The 20685-nt window shown below is 49.9% G+C and overlaps 1 protein-coding gene across 4 annotated transcripts in view; it reads right to left on the bottom strand.

Moving 5' to 3' along the window:
• Positions 1-161: 161 nt before the first annotated feature.
• The window catches only part of NPAS2 (neuronal PAS domain protein 2), a 193389-nt gene continuing 172865 nt past the window's right edge, over positions 162-20685 (bottom strand). For 3 of the 4 annotated variants that reach the window (XM_081254938.1, XM_081254940.1, XM_081254941.1), the window contains 7 exons: positions 20324-20413; positions 14810-14956; positions 8693-8890; positions 6673-6848; positions 6238-6330; positions 3543-3708; positions 1390-1652 (listed from right to left, as the gene is read on the bottom strand). In XM_081254938.1, coding sequence (XP_081111064.1) covers positions 1485-1652; positions 3543-3708; positions 6238-6330; positions 6673-6848; positions 8693-8890; positions 14810-14956; positions 20324-20413 — 1038 coding nt within the window. In that variant the 3' untranslated portion in view covers positions 1390-1484. Of the gene's footprint in view, positions 1653-3542; positions 3709-6237; positions 6331-6672; positions 6849-8692; positions 8891-14809; positions 14957-20323; positions 20414-20685 lie in introns of all 4 variants that reach the window. The other variant, XM_081254939.1, reaches the window with a different exon arrangement.

Raw genomic sequence — 20685 nt, 5'->3', positions numbered from 1 at the left:
AAGATCAGGATCCCGACAGGCTGAAGCACATGTTGAAGTCAAATAACCTAAGGTCATTACCCGGCTTACTTGTTGCTTGCTCCTGCCTTTTCCATATCTTTGATTATCCTTAAAAACATCTTGAAATTAAAAAAAAAGTTTATTGATGAAAAGATGTATGCGTGCATCTAGAACAAGGGACAGAAACTGCCTCCAAAGGAAATCATACAAATTTGTTAATTTATTACAAAATGTCCACTCACAGAAATACACAAGAAAACTTTTATCCTCTTATATTTGGGAAAGGAACTGGTGTCTCAGATACAAAATAATTTACACATAATCCATACAATTTTATTTTATATAGAAATAGGTCCTTATTACAACAGCTGTACAATTCACTACACTTCATCTTATAATTACATAAAATCTTTTCTTTAGAAACATCTCAACATAACAAAACATACAAAAAAAGCAAAGTGCATTTTGAAAAGGAAAATCCAATCCTCGGTCTTATCAGGAAAGATATGTAGAAAGATGCAGCATTCTCATTCCAAGGGCCAGCACGTGATGGGGCTTCCTGGGGACCTGCCGCTCCACAGACCCGTCTGGCTGGTAAAACCTTCCCAGTCCTCAAGTCCTCAACTAGAATTCCAGAACGTCAGCTGCGGGATTGTGCTTTGCTTTGAGTCCGCCTTCGTGGTTGTAATCGCCGAAGTAAACAGGAAACAGTCCAGTGTTATATTCGGGGGCAAAAAAACCCACCCAAAACCAAACCAAACCAAACCAAACCAAACCCCACCGGAACAGTGTGGGGTGAAAAGCCTTATTCCATTAGGGTCAGGCCGGAGGGTGTGGCGCTGCAGCCTGGTGACTGACTACCAGCTTTGCCATCTGATCGGTGGGCTGTTTTTGTTACTGGGGTCTCCAAATGAAGTCATGAGAGGAGACCGTATTTTTAAGAAAAGAAGGTGCCTAAGTTATCTCCTTGTGCAGCTGTGCAAATTAAAACAGAAGCAATCATCTAAAAATAACGAAAAAATCATCTCTTTATTCTCTCTCTTCAACAAATCCCTGACCCGGTGCTTCTCCAATGCAGAGGAAAGAGAGTCAAGAGAGCGCAGGCCAATGAGCACGTGCGCACGGGGCGGCAGCGGTGGGAGTGACCGGCGCGCTCCGGGGGCGGGGGCAGGATGCAGCGAGATGAGCCGCCACTAAGGTGAACTAAGTGATGCACTCCCGTGGGGACCGCGGTCCCTTCCAGGTATGGCTGTAGACTGTGGCCGTAAAGTGCAGGGACAGGGAAACACGGCCGGTGTCCCTGCCCACTTCCACGGGCCGGCCGCTGTGCTCAGACGTGGTCGCCATTCAGGAGCTCTGAAACGGATGCGGTGCGCACGAAAGCCGGGGTGTCCTTTAAATTCTTCTCCCCAACTCCCTGGCCATCCCCCCCAATGACCGTCCATTGGTTAAAGCTGATGTGACCCAACTGAGGCGCCAGGGCACTACCGGGGTAGCTGCTGGAGGCCTGAGGACTCAGACAGGCTGCTGAGCCTTCGGGGAGGGCGCGAGGGTGCGGGAGGTGGGTAGCCCAGGGTCCCTGGCTGCTGCGAGTAGGTGGAGAGGCGGAGCGAGTCCTGCGGGTCACTGTGCAAAGAGGTTGGTGCCTGCACCTGGAAAGAAAGGAAACGGCTCCAGGGGAGGTTCTGCGCTTCAGGGACTCCTCCCCCAATGGCTGGGGCGGTGATGTGGTCAGAGTAAAGACCCTCCTCCCCGGCCGGGGCCTGGGGGAGCGCCAGGCAGGGAGAGAGGAAGCTGAGGCTCTGCCAGAAGGGTGCGAATTCTGTAGCCCAGCTCTCTGCCAGCGCTAGGGGTTCCTCCTGGCCCAGCGGCCGGGCCTGGGCTGCCGGGGAACGGTTTCCTGAGCACGTGCTCCACGTCGCCTGTGGGTTTTGGGATGTTGGAACCTGAGACCACACGCACATAATGGATGGGGCAGCATTTCACCGGTGGCCCCTGATTCCAGAACTACTTCCAAATACTACCACTGGCCGGCATCCACCAGGAAGCATCCTAATTTGCAGCTCAGAACCTTCAACTGGTCAAACGTTAACTCTGGATCCTTCCATCTCACCTCCCACGGTCCCCCCATCCATGAAATCTCCTCTCTGCCAAGCGATCTGGTCTGTCCTGCTTCCCAAGCCACACAGGCATGGCTGCTCCCCCACTCCGGCTCAGGCTGCCTCACCTGCTGGAACACTGTCCCCTCCGCCCCCACTCAGCCATCCCCCAGTTGGAGCATCCCCCCGCCCCCATCCCTTCTCCACCAGGGCCTCTCCCCGCCCCCCCCCCCTTTTTTTTGGCCAAGCCGGCAGCATGTCATGCAGGGATCTTAGTTCCCCGAGCAGGGACTGAACCTGTGCCCCTGGCAGTGGCAGCGCGGAGTCGTAACCACTGGACCGCCAGGCCACCCTAGCCACAGTGCTCCACCCACACAGACCCAGGCCTGGGCGCCCTCTGCGATGTCCCCTGTCCCCCTGCGCTCAAGGCCCCTGAGCGCCCTTTGTACCCTGAGCCCTGCCAACGCATCTGTCACTCCCGATGAAGGAATATATGGGCGGCCTCTAACTCGCCCCCAGACGCTGCCTGCCTTCTCACACCCCATCATTTCCCAGCCCAGATCCCTCGGGGGTCCTGCGGGCTGACGGAACAGGCAAAGCTGATGTCTTGAGTTGACTCCCACTAGGCCTGGAGTCAGGGAGATTTGAACACTATACCATCGTTGAGCAGCTTTGGAATTCAATTACATTCTAGGCCTCAAGGAAGACTCTGCACCTCAGTCACCTTGCTCAGCCCCCTATGGCTTTGAAGGGGCCCAAGCTGGGGGTGGGGTGCGGTTAGGGGCTGGAGGCCGGGGAGGAGGCCCCACGTGCCAGGGCTGGGCTGGGACAGGAAGGGGCACCCGGGCAGGTGCGGGAGGGAAGGCCAGAGCCCCAGCAGACATTTCTGTCCCATCTGAAGCCCCAGCCACTGGCTCTCCCCTCCTTCCTGCCAGTGTACGTGGCACTTGCTGGAAGAAGTGACCACAAGGAAACATGCCCCCCATTCTCCTGGACAGCCCCAATTCCATGCAACGTCATCTCATTCATTTATAGGAAGTTTGATGAATCTTTAAACATGATTTAATTTTATATTTGTATGAGACTCTGCAATATAAACACACTAACAAGTCCAACAAACATAGCAATCAGTGTCTGATTTTTGCTCTAAAAACTCCAGACACCATAATAAAAATTACTTTTAAAAAAACGGACCTTTTTAGCACATAACCACATGAGGCATAAGAGCTGCTTCTAAATTTCTCACACTGTATATACACAGACTTTACCAACTTTGAGCATTATAAACTTTAGAAACTATGAAGATTCAACTATGAATCTGTCTGGGGCTTATTTTGATACTGAGGACCAGAGCCCTACTGAAAGCCCGGGAGGAAGGGCCTGTCAGGCCTGGGCTGGGGGCTCGGCCCTGTCTCCCCCGCCCCAGGTGCAGCCCGGCCCCACCTGCAGGAAGCACGGAGGCTGCTGCTGGGTCTGCGCGGGCTTCAGGGGCGACGGCTGGGAGGTGGGGAAGTGGGGGTGAAGCCCCATCAGCAGGACAGGGGTCGAGGAGCTGCTGGTGGTGGTGTGCACGTCTGGGTTTGGACACACGGCCTGGCTCTGTGGATACCTGTTCGGTGACACGTAAGAAAGACCTTTAAAAAAAAACGCTATTGACATGACACCAAGAACATGGGCAAAAAGAGGAAAAAGAGACAGAGTGGATTTCATCACAATTAAGGACTTGTGTGTGTCACTCTATCTATGCAGGGAAAAGGCTGCCGGAAAAACCTTTGCAAATCATATATCTAATAAGAGGTTGACATCCAGACTATAAATACAACTCCTACAACTCAGCCATCACAACAAACGCAAACAACCTGATTAAAAAATGGGCAAAGGGCTTGAACAGACAGCGCTGTAAAGAAAAGCTACAAATGGCCAATCAGCACGTGAAGAGATGTTCGATAGCATTCGTCATCAGGGAAATGGAAATCAAAATCAAAATGAGACACCGCTTCACACCCATTACAATGCTACTATGAGAAAAACCAGAACAGAACAAGTGTTGGCAAGGATGTGGAGAAACTGGAACCCTTGTGCACTGTTGGTGGGAGTGTAAAATGGTACAGCTGCTGTGCAAAACAGTACGAAGTTTCCTCAGAAAATTAAACTTAGCATTACCATCCGATCCAGCAATTCCACTTCTGGGTATATGCCCCCAAAAAGTGAAGGTAGGAACTAAAACAGATATTTGTACATCCATGATCATAACAGCATTTTTTACAATAACCAAAAAGTGGAAGCAACCCAAGTGTCTGTCGATGGGTGATGGATAAACAAAACGTGCTCTATACAGACAGTGGACCATTATTCAGCCTTAGAAAGGAAGGAAATTCTGTCACGTGCTACTACATGGGTGAGCCTTGAGGACATTATACTGAGTGAAATAAGCCCATCACAAGATACAAATACTGTACGATTCCACTTAGATGAGGTACCTAGAAGAGACAAGTTCATAGAGACAGAAGGCAGATGGGCGGGTGCCAGGCGCTGGAGGAAGAGCGAATGGGGAATTAGGCTTTAATGGGGACAGAGCTTCAGTTTCAGATGATGAAAAAGTTCTAAAGATGCAGTGGTGATGGCTGCACAACAATGTGCATGTACTTAATGCCACTGAACTGTACACTCAAAAATAGATAAAATGGTAAATTTCATGTTATGTAGAATATACTTTTTTTTTTTTTAAAGAAAGAGTAGTTAATGAAAACGGTCCAATAACAAGGGGAAGGCTGTTTGGGAAAGCTCTGGAGGACCCCAGACCCAGAACAGATATTCAAAGACACTACAGAGAAGTCCATTTAGCATTATATTTTTAGAAATGTTATATCTCTGTATGGGTCATTGGTAACAGGCATTGGGGATTCCAAAATTCCCCTGAAGGGGCCTCTGTGTGTGGCAGGCAGACCCTGACCCGTCCTAGAAGATGGAGTGTTAGGTCACGCCTGGAAGAGAAGGTGGGGAAGGTATAAATTATTGGCTTGACCGAAAATGGCAGTTTTCCTCTAGAGTTCCCAGAGGAAAGAAATAACAGTTTTGCCTAGTTCACTGCATTTTAAGCATCTCTGGACAGCGATGTCACAAGACTCTTTTGTTTCCACTTATTTGGATCACTTGGAAAGAACAGTCAGAAACCAAAATCAACATTCCCCGCACCCCCTGCCTGATCGAGAGCATCACCAGAGAATCTGAAGGTGGCTTCCCCGCAGTGCCCAGCCCCTGCCCGCCTCTACCATCATAGGGTTTTCACGGATGTAGGTACAGGCCCCAACCCTCAGAAGACGCAGTAACCATCCAATGTTACTATTTTTGCTGGCTGAAGGAGGGCACAGGAGGAAGGAAGCGGAGGGGACGGCCCCAGGGGATGGCTGCAAGGCCCTCGCATGGGGCGCGGAGACCTCATCAGCTAGCGCTGTCCCCGGGAACTTCTGACACAAAATAAACCAGTGTTTTTACGACAATGGTGTCTGCTTCATTTCAAAGGGCTAGAAACTATTTTCCAGTAGCTTTTCAAGAATTCCCTCCTCTGTCTTCAGTAACCTCTGTCCCTAATAATTCAACGGCAAAGCAAAGCTGCTTCTTCAGGTCCCGAGGGTTGCAAGCAAAGAGCCCGGGGGAGAAGAGAGAGAGAAGCTTGCATGTCTGGGAGGGCAGGAGAGTCCCACATCTGCAGGGGGTTCCAGTCCCCGGCACGGCACCGGAACCACAGAGCAGGCGAGCTAGGTGTGCCCGTGGAATTTGCCAGCATCTGCCGGTCAGCTGGGGCTGCGGGAGTGCCCTCGGGAAGGCGGGGAAGGCTCCATTTACCTGGGATGTTACCACTTAGACCTGCAAAGATCGGAAGGTGGTGACAAACTTGACGTATAACTAATAGTTTCCTTTGGGTCCTGTTCTCAGCATGGGATGCCGACACAGTTTTCTCTCCCGCCATGGGGAATGGAGAAAGAATAGCTGAGAAGAGGAGTCCTTTCGAAGGGGGTGGACCCTGCCTGTAGCGCCAGACTCACAAGGGGTGCAGCTGGTCCAGGCAGGTGAAACCCTGGCAGCCTGAGACCGCTCGGTGTGGCTCTCTTCCTCCCCCCGCCCCCGGGCCACCTACCTGACTTGCCGTCCAGGCCTGCTGACCTCTGAGGGCCGCCTCGCGTCACAGGGCCCGGGCATCATGGGCTGGATGGGCTGACTCAGCAGCAGCCTTCGAGCAGAGGAAGAGATAAACGGGCAGCTTCGATCAGTGCCCACGCTGCAGGCCCACAGGCTGACCCAGCGCCTGCCCAGCTTGCCTGCGCCCTTTCTGGCTGACCCGGATCCCCACTGGGCCTGCTCCGTCCTCAGAGGATCCTTGAGGCAGCGGGTTGCTTCCTCTGGCCATCAAGACCCTAGCCCTGTCCTGCCGCTTCCTGAGCTGAGATCAGCTGCAGAGGCTTTAGAGGCTAATGGTCTGAACTTTGCCTCCATCTCCAGCAGGAAGAAGACCAGAAACGAATGGTATAAAACTACATCTCAGTTATCTTTCCAACAAGGACAGTGTCCGCACCTGAGCTGCCGATCGTGGCTGAAGTCCGGGCTGGGCTGGCCCTGGCTGGCCTCCTGGGAGGTGGAAGCAGGCGTGGTCAGGCTCAGAGCCGGCGGGAGCACAGCAGAGGTGCTGCTGAACTGGGGTGTCAGGCTGTTCCCCTGCATCATCTGCGGGCTTCTCAATGGCTTTGGACCCTGGAGCAGCCATTGCAGTGAGAAAGGTAAACCTTCAAGTCAACTCAGGTATCACCTCCCCAGAACCTCTGTCTTTTACCCACTTTGGCCTTTGCACTCGCTTAGGACCCAATGACTATTGACTGAGTTGTGAACTTGTCTTTCCCGTTGGATTGTAAGCATCTCAAGGGTTCTTTAAATCCTTTGGGGCTAGGACAGTGCCGGGCTTGTGGCAGGCAAGCAACCAACGTGCATTGAACGGAACTAGGAACTACTTTCTGCTTCACAGATTCCACTCCCGACTTGTGGATCTCCTTGCTGACTCTCTAAGTCACCAGGCCCACCCCTGCCCCAGGGCCTTTGCACTTCCTCTACGTGGAATGCTCTTCTCCTTGATACCAGTATGCCTCCTTCTGATACCAGTATGCCTCCTTCTCTCACCAGCTCAGTTCCTTGCTCGCATATTACCTTCTCAGTGAATCTCCAGCCCCTTGCCCACCTTCCCCAGCCGTCTCACATCACCAATTGTCACACTGTTAATTGTCCCTTGTTTGTTTCTCTCTCTCCCCACTTGGATCAGAGATTTTTTTCCTTTTCTCTTTTGTTCACTGCAGCCCCTCAGTGCTCAGGACTTAGTGCCTGGCATGCATTTGTTGAGTGAAATTGTAAATGAATGAGGGAATGAGCTTGCATGTGCTTTTGCTTTTTGGGTTTTCCACTCTGTTTCACTAACACCATTAATATGATGGTACTGCCACATTCTCAGAGCTTTTACAAAATCTTTGAACGTGGTGTAAATCCTACCTCAGTTTTTTTCTTCTCCAGAATGTTCTTGGCTAGTCTCATCCATTAATTTTCCTGTTAACCTTTAGAACCAAAAGGCTGCATTTTAAAGTAAAACCCTTAAATCTGGGTGAAGATGGAGGAACTCTCTTATACATAGACTTCTCCATATTTTATTGTACGTCAATGTTTATGTCCCAGAACCCCTGCTAGACTAGAAACTCCTTGGGGTCAAGGACAGCTCTCATTTATCTTTGTTCCTCTGGGAGCCCAGCAGATGTCACTGAATCCATGTGAATATAAGAGGCTTCAGGAGAGGCTGTATCCTGCCTTCCAAGCTGTGATCATCTGGAAACGAGGGCTCAGAACTTCTCAATTCCATTGGATTCAGTGCCACTGACTGATGGGTGACCCTGTCAGACTGCAAGGTCACTGGTGGCTTGTAGTAAGTGGTAATGGCTGTGAGGATGGGGCTCAACAGGGAATCTGGGGGACTGGGAGAAGCTTGGTGGCCCTGGGGAAAGGGATGGTGAATAGAAGTGGATAACTGTGCTCTCACACTGATAATGGCTAAAACCAGCAGTCGGTGATGGGCACCGAGGACATACATGTGGGGACGTGTGGCTTTCAGCATTCATGTCTGGGATGGCCATATCCACCTCCAGCCCAGCTCAGGATCAGAGCTGAAAGTTTCAGCTGCATGATACCTCTTTTTTTTTTTTTTTTAAATAAAGTTGTTCCTTTTATTTATTTATTTGTTCCCCCTGCACCACATGGCTTGCGGGATCTTAGTTCCCCGACCAGGGATCGAACCTGCACCCTCGGCAGTGAAAGAACGAAAGCACGGAGTACTAGCCATTGGACTGCCAGGGAATTCCCTGCATGATACCTTTAAGGTATTTTAACATACTGATAAAACAGAGAAGGAAACCAATAGAACTTGGGGCTTCCAAGTGACAAAATAAAGAAAAGAAAAACCCCACCATCATCATCCAGCTCCGGTCATAAGAGAAGTAGGTTTCTGGTTCACGAAGACTGGTCTGCGGGTGGCAAGGACTGAGTCTGGAGACGAGCACGTTTACCTGGGTTGATATCACACTCGAGTCTCTGAGCAGGTGCTGGCTTGTGACCTGGGCAGAGGCCATCTGCCCCAGAAGCTGAGGGCTGGCTGCGAGCGGGGGCTGGGGGCCTGGGCCCGACCTCTGCTGGAGCTGCTGCTGAGCCTCGGGCCGCTGGGCACTGCTGAAGCTCAGGGATACATCTGGCTGCTGCAGAAACATCTGGAAGCAGAAGCAAAATGCTTTTTAGGCTGGGATCACAGTGCCTTCACAGGCCTGCACCTTCTTTGTATGGCCTGTCCATGGCAAGATGGCAGCTTTCTCACTCTCTCTGACCTGCCTGGGGAGGTTCACCCACTGGACTGAGTGCCTGGGATGCCACCAGCAGAGTGCACGGCCCGGAGAGGGGAAGTGGGTCAGACGGATGCTGACCCTGCCCTCAAGAAGGTTCTGGTTGAACGACTGGGGTGCTAACAGTGTGAAAGATGCTGAGACTCAGATACGTCACTTGCTACGCTTGTTTAGTCTGGGTTGGCTTATCCATTTCTTATTAGAAGGAAAAACATCTTGTGAATGGAGGGAATGATGCAGTCATGGTGGCAGAGGGTTGGCTGACCAGTGGTGGGCGCATCGTCCTGGCAGTAGGACCTGTGCCTGGTCTTGAACCTGTGACCGTGACCATGGTCTGTACCCATCCTACGATTAGCATCTTCCACCCCAGCTTCCAGCTGAGAGGGCACATCTGCTCTGGTTAATTAGTTGCCTCTGCATTCCCAGGAAAGCAAATAAATCCAAAGGGTAACATAACATCAAATCCATGTACTTTAAAATGATGTTTAAGAATACGTTTTGGGGCTTCCCTGGTGGCGCAGTGGTTGAGAGTCCGCCTGCCAATGCAGGGGACACGGGTTCGTGCCCCGGTCCGGGAAGATCCCACATGCCGCAGAGCAGCTGAGCCCGTGAGCCATGGCCACTGAGCCTGTGTGTCCGGAGCCTGTGCTCCACAACGGGAGAGGCCACGACAGTGAGAGGCCCGCATACCGCAAAAAAAAAAAAAAAAAAAAAAAAGAATACGTTTTACAATCACCATGCTAATCTCTATTTGTTATCTAAGATGTCTCAGACAGTCAACAGGCTGCGATATATCAGCCTGGTTGTTTTAATGGGAAAGGTTTAAGAGAATTTGATCAAGTTTATAAAGAGTGTGTAAGTGGTTCTGAGAACCTTGATCCACCTCATTTATAAGTTTGGTATATTCAATTTAAAAGAATTCCTTAAGTGCCCACAAAGATTTTACTTCTTAGGTTTATAAGTCTGCCTTGTTAGGTACGTGAAATGTTTGAAAGGTTCAGATACATTAAATTTGTAAGTTAATGGCTTTAGTAGAGAATGTTGATTATTTACCATTTATTAAATTTATAAACTGATTGAACGTGAACAAACACAAGTAAAAGCATTGCTATTTTCAGCCAAATCAGTAGATTTGGAAATAAAATATAATCTGTGAATTGATGCTAAAGGCTTAAGAAAAACAACTTCAGTAATTTCAATAATAATTTAAACCTAAGACCTGTAGCTCCTCTTGGGCATTAAAAACTGGTATTATCTGTATCAGATTCTTGACAAGCAGTGTTCCTCTCCATTTTAGGCCCTTAGCTTTGATGGCTAAGGGTCTCTCCTTCCGAGCATCTGGAGCTTTAACCCCGATTCCTGTACTCAGTGTAGCATAAACTAATACCCAGTATGGAACTGACATGCCAACATTTCCTGAGTGACAGAGTGGCTTTGGAACCAGCTGTGAAATCACGCCAGGCAGTTAGTTAGTTCAAGCATCCGCTCCGTAGGGGGTGTCAAGTCATCTCCCAGAGATCCGAGCGAGGCTCCCATCTGGTGCCCCTCCTGCCACACCACCAGGTCTCCCTACTTTCCTTCGTACCCTACCCCCACCAGAAAAGCCTGCACGGTTTTTTTTTTGTTTTTTTTTTTGTGGTACATGGGCCTCTCACTGTTGTGGCCTCTCCCGTTGCGGAGCACAAGCTCCAGACACGCAGGCTCAGCGGCCATGGCTCACGGGCCCAGCCGCTCTGCGGCATGTGGGATCTTCCCGGACCAGGGCACGAACCCGTGTCCCCTGCATCAGCAGTGGACTCTCAACCACTGCGCCACCAGGGAAGCCCAAGCCTGCAGTTTTGAATGAGGGCTCTCTGTCACTTTGGAAGTGAAGAAGAATGTTCTGGATCTTCATCCTCTCAGATCCAACACCCAAACCTTTAGGATTAATTCCTTATTCAATCTCAGTGACCTGGCTTGTTTAGAGCACACAGGGTAATTTACACTTCAGCAAAAACCCAATATTCAAACTAAATAACATGCATTTTTCTGGCGGGATACAATTTACCTTCTAATTAGAGTTCATATAAATGCAACCTTTATGCATGACAGGCAGTATAATCTAGCTTAAATCGGACAGACTTTAGTTCAAATTCCAACCCCACTATGTACTAGTGGTATGACCTTGGGCAATTTTCAAAACTTTTCAAAGTCACTGTTAGTTTCCTCACTAACAAAACAGTGACATTAACAGCACATACCTCATAAAAGATTAAATGGGATTTATGCTGAGGCATAGTACTAAGTGCTCAATAAATGTTAGATAATAACAATAATACTAAAATAAAAAAGGAGCTCCTTTTGTTCCTTTGCCTCTCTGGGCATATAAAAACTATCTGAGGAATGAATAGAATAAATAACTGGATCAACAGATAGATGACGCTTTTGCTCAAAGAAGGGAAACTGTTTATGCCTGTGTTATGGCAGAGATTGCTTGGTCTGCTACTCTGTCCCACTGATGTATGCTCTCTGAGGGCAGAAACCCCGTCCTGTGTGTCTCTGTATCCCCACAGTAACTAACCAAGGGCCTGGTACATACTGGGTGTCTGCCAGATGGGTGGACGGATGGAAGGATGGAGGGGTGGGTGGGTGGGTGTGTGGATGGATGGATGGATGGTGGATGGATAGAGGGATGGAAGGAAAGGTGGAAGGATGGACGGGTGGAAGGATGGATTAAAGAACCAATCAAAGGGGCTTCCCTGGTGGTGCAGTGGTTAAGAATCTGCCTGCCAATGCAAGGGACACAGTTTCGAGCCCTGGCCCGGGAAGATCCCACATGCCGCGGAGCAACTAAGCCCGTGCGCCACAACTACTGAGCCTGAGCTCTAGAGCCCGCAAGCCACAACTACTGAGCCCACGTGCCACAACTACTGAAGCCTACGCGCCTAGAGCCCGTGCCCCACAGCAAGAGAAGTCACGACAATGAGAAGCCCGTGCACCGCAACAAAGAGTAGCCCCCGCTCACCACAACTAGAGAAAGCCCACACACAGCAATGAAGACCCAACACAGCCAAGAAAGAAAGGAAGGAAGGAAGGAAGGAAGGAAGGAAGGAAGGAAGGAAGGAAGGAAGGAAGGAAGGAAGGAAGGAAGAAAGAAAGAAAAAGAAAGAACCAATCAAAGACACCATTGTCACAGGTGTCTTTCTCGGTATTTCTTTCAACCGCCAGTAGAGGGCGCGAATGCTCTCTCAAAAATAAATTAAGAAGCGGCCTCCCACGGAGGCAAGGGGTGACAACTTTTCAACAGAACAGCTCTCTATGTAGCGCCCTTCATGACCCCATCTAGGTGCAAACACAACACCCTGAGAACCTCTCCCTCATATCCCAATCTTTTTTGGAAAAAAAATCATACTTAGCAAGCATCTCAGGCACACGTAGTACAGTCTCAATGAAAGCTCCGAGCCAATGGACTAGGTAGCAAAGTCCGCTGAACTTGGGATAAAGGACTTGGGCGGGGGGGAGGGGCGAGGGGGATTGCTACTGGGTACACATTCCTGCCTCTGCTTTGGCGACAATAAAGGAGAATTTATAGCTTAGGAAGATGACTTCTTAACTAGGCTCTGGGGTCAGTTTTATAGAAAGCAAGAGAAAAACAGTTCCCTAATTCAAGTGGAAAAAGTCATTAGAGAAAAATACTTCTCATTTTCCAGAATAAACCAATCCTACGCTCACGTATGGTTTGTCATTGTTCTTATATGCTTAGCTTTACAAATACTTATTATTACCGAACATTTCAGAAGTACCGAAAACAGATATTGTATAATGAAGTCCCATGTATCATCACTAGGCTTCAGCAATTATCAACGTTTTGCTCTTATTTAATCTATCCCCCGACTTGTCTTGGGGGGAGGAGTGGAGTAATTTTTACTTGCTTATCTTTTATGCTTGACTCATGTATTTTTTTTTTTAATGTCACATTTTGGCTAAACACTTCAGAACGTATTTCTTTAAATCCTTAGACTTGCAAAAATACATGAAGAAAGACTCCTTGAGGAATCGTTCCCTGGTTTGACTATCTGTGGATTTCCAAGTTCATTGGAAAATTCCACCGCAAAGATAAGGTCACAAGGAAGAAACCAGGAGAGGTACACGCAGGAGGCTTGGTTCCCACGTCATCCCTTACAAAGCTCAGGTGCTAGACGTTGGGGGTCAACAAAGTGCACTGTCAGGAGGAAGAAAAGCAATAACCCTTCATGTCAAGGACTGAAAGAGATAGCCCTGTGTCCCGGTTATTTAAGAGTTCAGCTTTAAAGTTGAAAATAGAAAAGTCCCGGCTGTGAGGCGGCTGTTTATCCGCCTACCTTGCTTTTAGCAGCTTCTCGCTCAGGGCCCCCTCCCTGTTAGTGTAAAAATTCCATTCAAGTAATTGGAGTCAGGAGTTCTAGCCATCGGACCCTGGATCAGTGAGAAAATAAGACTGCTGGGAATGGATAAGTAACAAGGGACTGGCACCTTGATGACTCCATGCGTTTTCACCTAAATGCTGCAGTCTTGTCCCTAGGCAGTTTGGGGGTGTCGCTGAGGAGGTGGGCGGGGTGAAGGGCTGTATGCTGGGAGCACGGCTGTGGGCGGGGCTTGGTGCCCAGGGCTCTGCGCAGGCGCACCTGACTGGGCTCCCCTGCCTTGAGGAGGGGAGGGGCCCCGCTGGACAGAGACGGCTGCTTGGGGTCCCTGAGCTTCTGGAGAGCCCTCCGGGAGCGCCTATCGGGGCCCAGGGAGGCAGGATGGCCGGCTGTAGGCGTCTCCAGGCTGCCTAACACCTCTGCACTATCCTGCGTTCATCTCCGCTCAGGGCTGCGCCTGTCGGGGTGTTATTGTGTCCACTCGCAGGGCTGTGTGGATGCTGGGGCAGGGGGCAGCAGAGCCAGTGCTCCAGCCGTTTCCCTCAGGGGTGTCTTCTTCTTCCTTTTGTCTCCCCAGGTGCCTGCCAATGCTTACCTCTCTCAGGGCAGACTCCAAGGTTGGCTACATTTACAACCAAGGGCATGCACTTGGGAAGAAAAATAGTCCTGGACTAATTTAAGTGAAAATAATTTATCCTTGAAAGAGATCCAGTACATAAAGTTTTTCCTCCAGAAAGAATCTCTCGAAAGGCTTCAAAGACGTGACATCTGGGGGTGGGGTGGGGTCACAGTTAAAAGCAGCTTCTGTCAGAGCATGCGGAATGATGCCCCAATCGCTATGCCGCAGTGGGGTGGCCCGGGGGTGCCAGGGTGCTGACCTCCAGCTCCCCCCTCCTTTGTCGCTCCCCGCAGGGTTCAGGGTGCACAGCACAGACCATTTCCCATATCTCCCTGCATTCATGCTTTGGATGAGAGGGAAGAGCAGACCTGCTTCCATCTCTCTGTCAGCAGCCTGCGCTGCGTGCTCAGAAAGTAGTAACACACGTGCTGGGAGTTTAAAACCCCATAGGAGGGAGGCCAGCGTCCGGGCAGGGCGACCAACCACCAAACACGTGAAAGAAAGTGCATGTGATGCAGGAAACATGTGCCCAACGGAGTGAGGAGTGAGTGAAGAGGATGTCATGTGAATTTCAGGTCTGGCCTGGAGCTGGGGATGGAGGAGGTGGGATTCATTCCTCGCACTTCACTGGTGGAGGTTTCAATTTGTTTAGGAGGCAGGGCTCAGTAAGGCAGCACAGAGGGCTCTGGAGGAAGTCCTGCCTGCCCCCTGCAAGGGTGGATGCGGACACATCACAGAGCAGGGCGAGGACGGAGCTCAGCGCACCACTGGCCCAGGAGGGGGCATCACCTGCACGTTGGAGGCCTGGACCAGGCAGAGCTGCTCCTGGATCTTGTGGAGCTCTTCCTGCTGCCACCGGATGTTGGCCTGCAGGATCCTCGTCCTCTGCTCCAGCTGGTCTTTGATGGTCTGGAACATGCTGAGCTGGGCTGAAAACTTGAAGGCGGGGCCAAAACACAGAACCCGATGAAAGAGTTATTTCAGCCTTGCAGACAGATGTTGCTGCTGCTCTGAGCGGCCCTGCACTCTTTCACTTCTGGTCCTTTACCCACCCTCTGCAGCATCCCTGACCCACTGCTGCAATGACTGACCCACTGCTGAGGAGCTCGCCAGGGAGCAGGGGTTCTGGTTGAGGGCTGGGTGGCCCAGGGCCCCCTGCCCACCCCCAACCCCACCCCCAACCCCCTGTGAGCTTTTCTTAGGCCCATGGGAACCTGCAGGTCTCATTGATTGCGCTGGAGTCTGGGAGGGCCACAGAATCGGGACATGGTTTTGTAAGCAGTACAGTGCTTCCAAACTCATATTCTAAATTTGGTTAGACGGACAAATGGTTTTGGAGAGGAATGTCAAAAGCAGGGCATGAGAATTTGCAACATCATGGATGGACTTGGAGGGCATTATGCTAAGTGAAATAGGTCCATTAGAGAAAGACAAATACTGTATGAGATCATTTGTATGTGCAATCTAAAAAATAAAACTAGCGATTACAACAAAAAGGCAACAGACTCACAGATATAGGGAACAAACTAGTGGTTACCAGTGGGGGGAGGGAAAAGGGGAGGGGCAAGATAGGGGTAGGGGATTAAGTGGTATAAGCTATCATAGCATAAAATAAATAAGCTACAAGGATATATTGTGCAGCAAAGGCAATATAGCCAATATTTTATAATAACTATAAATAGAGTGTAACCTTTAAAAATTGTGAGTCACTGTGTTGTACACCTGTAACTTATACAATATTGTTCAGCAACTATATCTCAAAAAAAAAAAAAAGCAAGGCATCAGAGAGCCCCCTTCCCTTTTTTCTCTCATCTAGGGCATGACGATTTGCATGTGACAGCTTCACGTGCAATTTTGGATCCTATCATTATCCTAAAACTGATCCGGAGAGCAGGGCTCTTCCGGAACAATTCACAAACAAGCTTGGATTTTTTTTTTTTTTTGGCTGCACCACGCAGCATGTGGGATCCTAGTTCTCTGACCAGGTGTTGAACCTGTGCCCCCCCTGCAGTGGAAGCATGGAGCCCCAACCACTGGACGGCCAGGGACTTCCCAAGCTTGAATTTGATGGTACTCTAAACCCTCCGGGGGCCGTGGAAGCCTCATCACCCTCCCTCACGTCCCCAGGCTCACGTGCAGGCTGTCCCTACACTTCTTGGAAATCTGTGTGAAAAAGAGCTAAGGAGACGAACAGTACAATCGCCTTATGTGCACCCCGGGGGTACCGCTGGTGGAGGTGACCGTGCAGGAGCACCGACGTCTGCTGTGTGTAAGAGCCCAAGCGCCCCCTTCCTCCTGCCTTGTGACTCCTTCCTGGGACGGAGGCTGGCTTTAGGAATATTTGCCAGGTGATCTCTGCCCTGTGTCACCTGTCTACCTTGACACAAGCTTCTTTCCTTGCAGGAAATGTGGAGGGGGGAGGTCATGAAATGGGAGGTGAAGCTGACACTCCCTGGGCTGCCCGCCCTGCTCTGGGCAATCTGGGGCTGTCGGTGACTCCTGCTTATTGAGGAAAATGAGTCTGCTGGGCTGGGGCTTCTGTTCTTTATTTTGTCCCCTGCCACCACCCCCTTTTTTTTTTTTTTTTTACAGTGACTTAATCTGCATTCCCTCAATCTCTATCTCCGACAACCTCCTGAGTCTGTTTCTTGCCCGTTGTCTTTTGCAAACACCTCCAGAGATTGTCTCTTTTCTTTTGCCCTTTGCCCTCCCATCCATGGAAACGCAGGGAGCCTGGGAGAGGTTAGAACACAGGCAGGATAAACCGGAGGATGGATTCACACTGACTGCAGTTTGGGAGCAGCAGAATAATAAGGAAAAGAACCAGTAAGAATAATAGTGGCAGGTGCCACCACTTGTGGAGACCTACCCTTGCCAGGCCAGCAAAGCAGGACCCTGTACCTCTTTGCAACACGCCCACACCACGCAGAGAGGTTGTGACTGGCTCCAGGTCCACAGCAAGGTGAAGGGGGGGCGGCCGCAGTGTGAACCCAGAGTCTCAGGAGGTGGGAGAGGCCAAGAGACTTTGCCAACGACAGCTCCCCACCCTCCAATTCCACCCCAATCAGAGCGGCTTTGACCTCAGACTTCACTGAAAAATCCTGCTGCTAAACATGGGCTTAAAAATACCTATACCAGACTGTATCACAAAAGTCTCAATCAGAATCTCACTCATCAAAGCACCAGCTGGGGGGCTTCCCTGGTGGCGCAGTGGTTGAGAGTCCGTCTGCCGATGCAGGGGACGCGGGTTCGTGCCCCGGTCTGGGAAGATCCCACATGCCGCGGAGCTGCTGGGCCCGTGAGCCATGGCTGCTGAGCCTGCACGTCCGGAGCCTGTGCTCCGCAATGGGAGAGGCCACAACAGTGAGAGGCCCACGTACCGCAAAAAAAAAAAAAAAAAAAAAAAAAGCACCAGCTGGGATTTTGAAAGAGAATTCGATGGAGAAAGAAAAGCTGTATGAGGTACTCAATTAAAATAACAAAAGACAAAAGCATCTGTGCTGGGTTCTAAAAAGTCTGGAGACAGTTCAGGCTATGACATCCACATCCAGGGGTAGATGCACTGGGCTGTCCGTTGACTCCCAAGGGAAATAGTGAGGGGGCCGGTGGTTGGCAAGGTGCCAGCACCGAGCTTCATGAGTGTTAGTTACTCTATTTATTTATTCTTATTTTCCCAAGGCATTCCAGGACACCCAAGCATGAGTCTCTTGTTATATTCTTGATTGTGGCCTTTTTGATAAAGAGATCTTCCCTAACTTAGAGACACATTAGCAACACACTATGAAGCAAAACCATCACTTAGCCAGATAACCGTTGCCCAGATTTTGGATTTTTTCCCCCCCTTTCCCTCGATAGGGTACCACAGTGATAACATCAGTGAGGGGAAAGAGAGAAAATTGTAAAATCTCATTATTTCACGTGAGTAGGTATGAGAAGAACTATCTGATTTGAAAGGCCAGCATTACACAAGAACGTCTTAAAGAATACGGTTGGGCTTCCCTGGTGGCGCAGTGGTTGAGAGTCCGCCTGCCGATGCAGGGGACACGGGTTCGTGCCCCTATCCCGGAAGATCCCACATGCCGCGCAGCGGCTGGGCCCGCGAGCCATGGCCGCGGAGCCTGTGCTCCGCAACGGGAGAGGCCACAGCAGTGAGAGGCCCGCGTACAGCAAAAAAAAAAAAAAAAAAAAAAAAGAATACGGTTACTGGGGCTTCCCTGATGGCGCAGTGGTTGAGAGTCTGCCTGCCAATGCAGGGGACACAGGTTCGTGCCCCGGTCTGGGAGGATCCCATATGCTGCGGAGCGGCTGGGCCCGTGAGCCATGGCTGCTGAGCCTGCGCGTCTGGAGCCTGTGCTCCGCAACGGGAGAGGCCACAGCAGTGAGAGGCCTGCGTACCACACACACAAAAAAAGAATACGGTTACTGGTCATTGCAGCACTATATCCAATAGCCAGGACATGGAAGCAACCTTAACGTCCATCAACAGAGGAATGGATAAAGAAGGTGTGGTACATATATACAATAGAATATTACTCAGCCATAAAAAGAAACGAAATTGAGTTATTTGTAGTGAGGTGGATGGACCTAGAGACTGTCATACAGAGTGAAGTAAGTCAGAAAGAGAAAAACAAATATCATATACTAACGCACACATGTGGAATCTAAAAATTGGTATAGATGATCTTACTTGCAAAGCAGAAATACAGACACAGACATAGAGCACAAACGTATGGATACCAAGGGGGAAGGGGGGTGTGGGATGAATTGGGAGATGGGGATTGACATATACACACATATATATATGTGTATGTGTATATATATATAGACACATATATATTGACATATATACACATATATTGGTACTATGTATAAAACAGAGTACTAATGAGAACCTACTGTATAGCACAGGGAACTCTACTCAATGCTCTGTGGTGACTTAAATGGGAAGGAAATCCAAAAAAAGAGGGGATATATGTATACGTATAGCTGATTCACTTTGCTGTACAGTAGAAACTAACACAACATTGTAAAGCAACTGTACTCCAATAAAAAATATGGTTATTATTAAGTATAATCTGCCTAAGAGACTAAGAACTGTTACTGTTAGTTAAAATGAAGATCAATATATGAAAAACTAGAATTCCAAAGGGGCCTTTATCACACCATGACTTATTACAATGCAAGACCCACAAGATGAAGGAATTCTCATTTCATGGGCCTTTGGACTGAAGAAGTTACTCATTTCATACCAAATGTGCCTTGGAAATTTGAAGAGAAAAAAAATTCTTTTTTTCCTAATGAGGATGAATAGAGATCATTTGCATTCGTCGACTCTGGCTGGGTAGGTTTTATATCCCTACTTAAGCCGAACTCTGGCAAGGAGCATGTGCTTGCAGCACGTGTGTTTCTTATTCCAGGAAAACATGTGAGGCCACTGTTCGTGGGAAGGATGTATGTTCTGAAACAGTTTTCACCAGTGGTGACAGATCTGCACCATGACAGACGTGCACACTTTGGCAAGTGTGTGGCCAGGGACACATCTTGGTGAACTGCCCCCCTGGGACCCCCTTGTGGCCAAAAAGGGGGCAAAGCTCAATATCTCATAAAGGAATGGAAATCAGAGGTCTGTGGCCTGTCAGCTCAACTGCCCTTGGACTTCCGTAGACAGAATATTTTCTTAGCGGTTCTATAAAAACACACACCCTGCTGTGGCAGTTTCTCTGTTTATACGACCATCTCGCCCTTGAACTCCAAGTCCAAAAGCGAGGGCTGCGCCACAAGCATCTTTGCGTCTTCACACTCACTTCCTGACTGACCCAAACAGTAACTCGCTGAATGTTGTTGCAACATAGAAGGAATTACTCAGCCAAGCCCTGATCCTCTATTTAAAAAATGCGGTATTTATAATACTGGACTCAGAGCTTTTAAACCCTTGCAAAGTCTTCCCGTAACATGTGGCTTCCTTCAGACCTTTTCTAAAATATCGTGACCAATTAGGAGTCGTGAAAGATCAGAGGAACACGGAAAAGTGGCGGAGAGATGAAGAAAGATTGCTAAAAGGATTGAGAAACAGACGCCAGAGAAGATCAATGGGAGGATGGATGGAGATGAAGACGGGGGAGGGGCAACGTCCACAGCTCCACACGCCCCACCTGCACATGGGGGGAAACAGTCCCGTCTGGGGGGCCTTGGTGTGGAGCCTGTAGGTCAGCACCAGTGCACCCACACCCTCCAGAGGACCCCAGCATCCGGTCTCGGGGAAGTGCCGCCCCGGGTTTCCCCTGCCCTGAGTCCCAGACTCACCTGTGTCATGGGGGCAGGTGGGCTTTGCAAGATGGTCTGAGGCAGAAGCTGCTGTGTGATGTCACAGGACGCCGGGGCGGGCAGGGGAGCCTGGGGAAAGGAGAGGGGCCTTGCTGTCAAATGCAGCTTCTGGGCCGCTAGAGGAAGGACCGGGCGCTGTCTCTCAGCCAGCTGGGTTCTCTGGCCTCAAGGAGGCTCTTCTGCCCTAGAGTGGACAGCTTACTTCTGGAAGGCTTATGTTCCCCGGGAAAGGTGGGGTCGCAGGTTGCTGCCCTTGCAGGGCACGGAGTCAGCGGTGACACGCGGTTGGTGAAGGGTGGGGGGCACTGGGGGGCACTCAGGCCCGATGCCTTCCATCACGG

The sequence above is a fragment of the Mesoplodon bidens genome (genome assembly GCF_964165515.1).
Source record: "Mesoplodon bidens genome assembly, chromosome: 14".
Classification (NCBI taxonomy): Eukaryota; Metazoa; Chordata; class Mammalia; order Artiodactyla; family Ziphiidae; genus Mesoplodon; species Mesoplodon bidens.
This window is presented reverse-complemented; position numbering and strand designations above follow the sequence as displayed.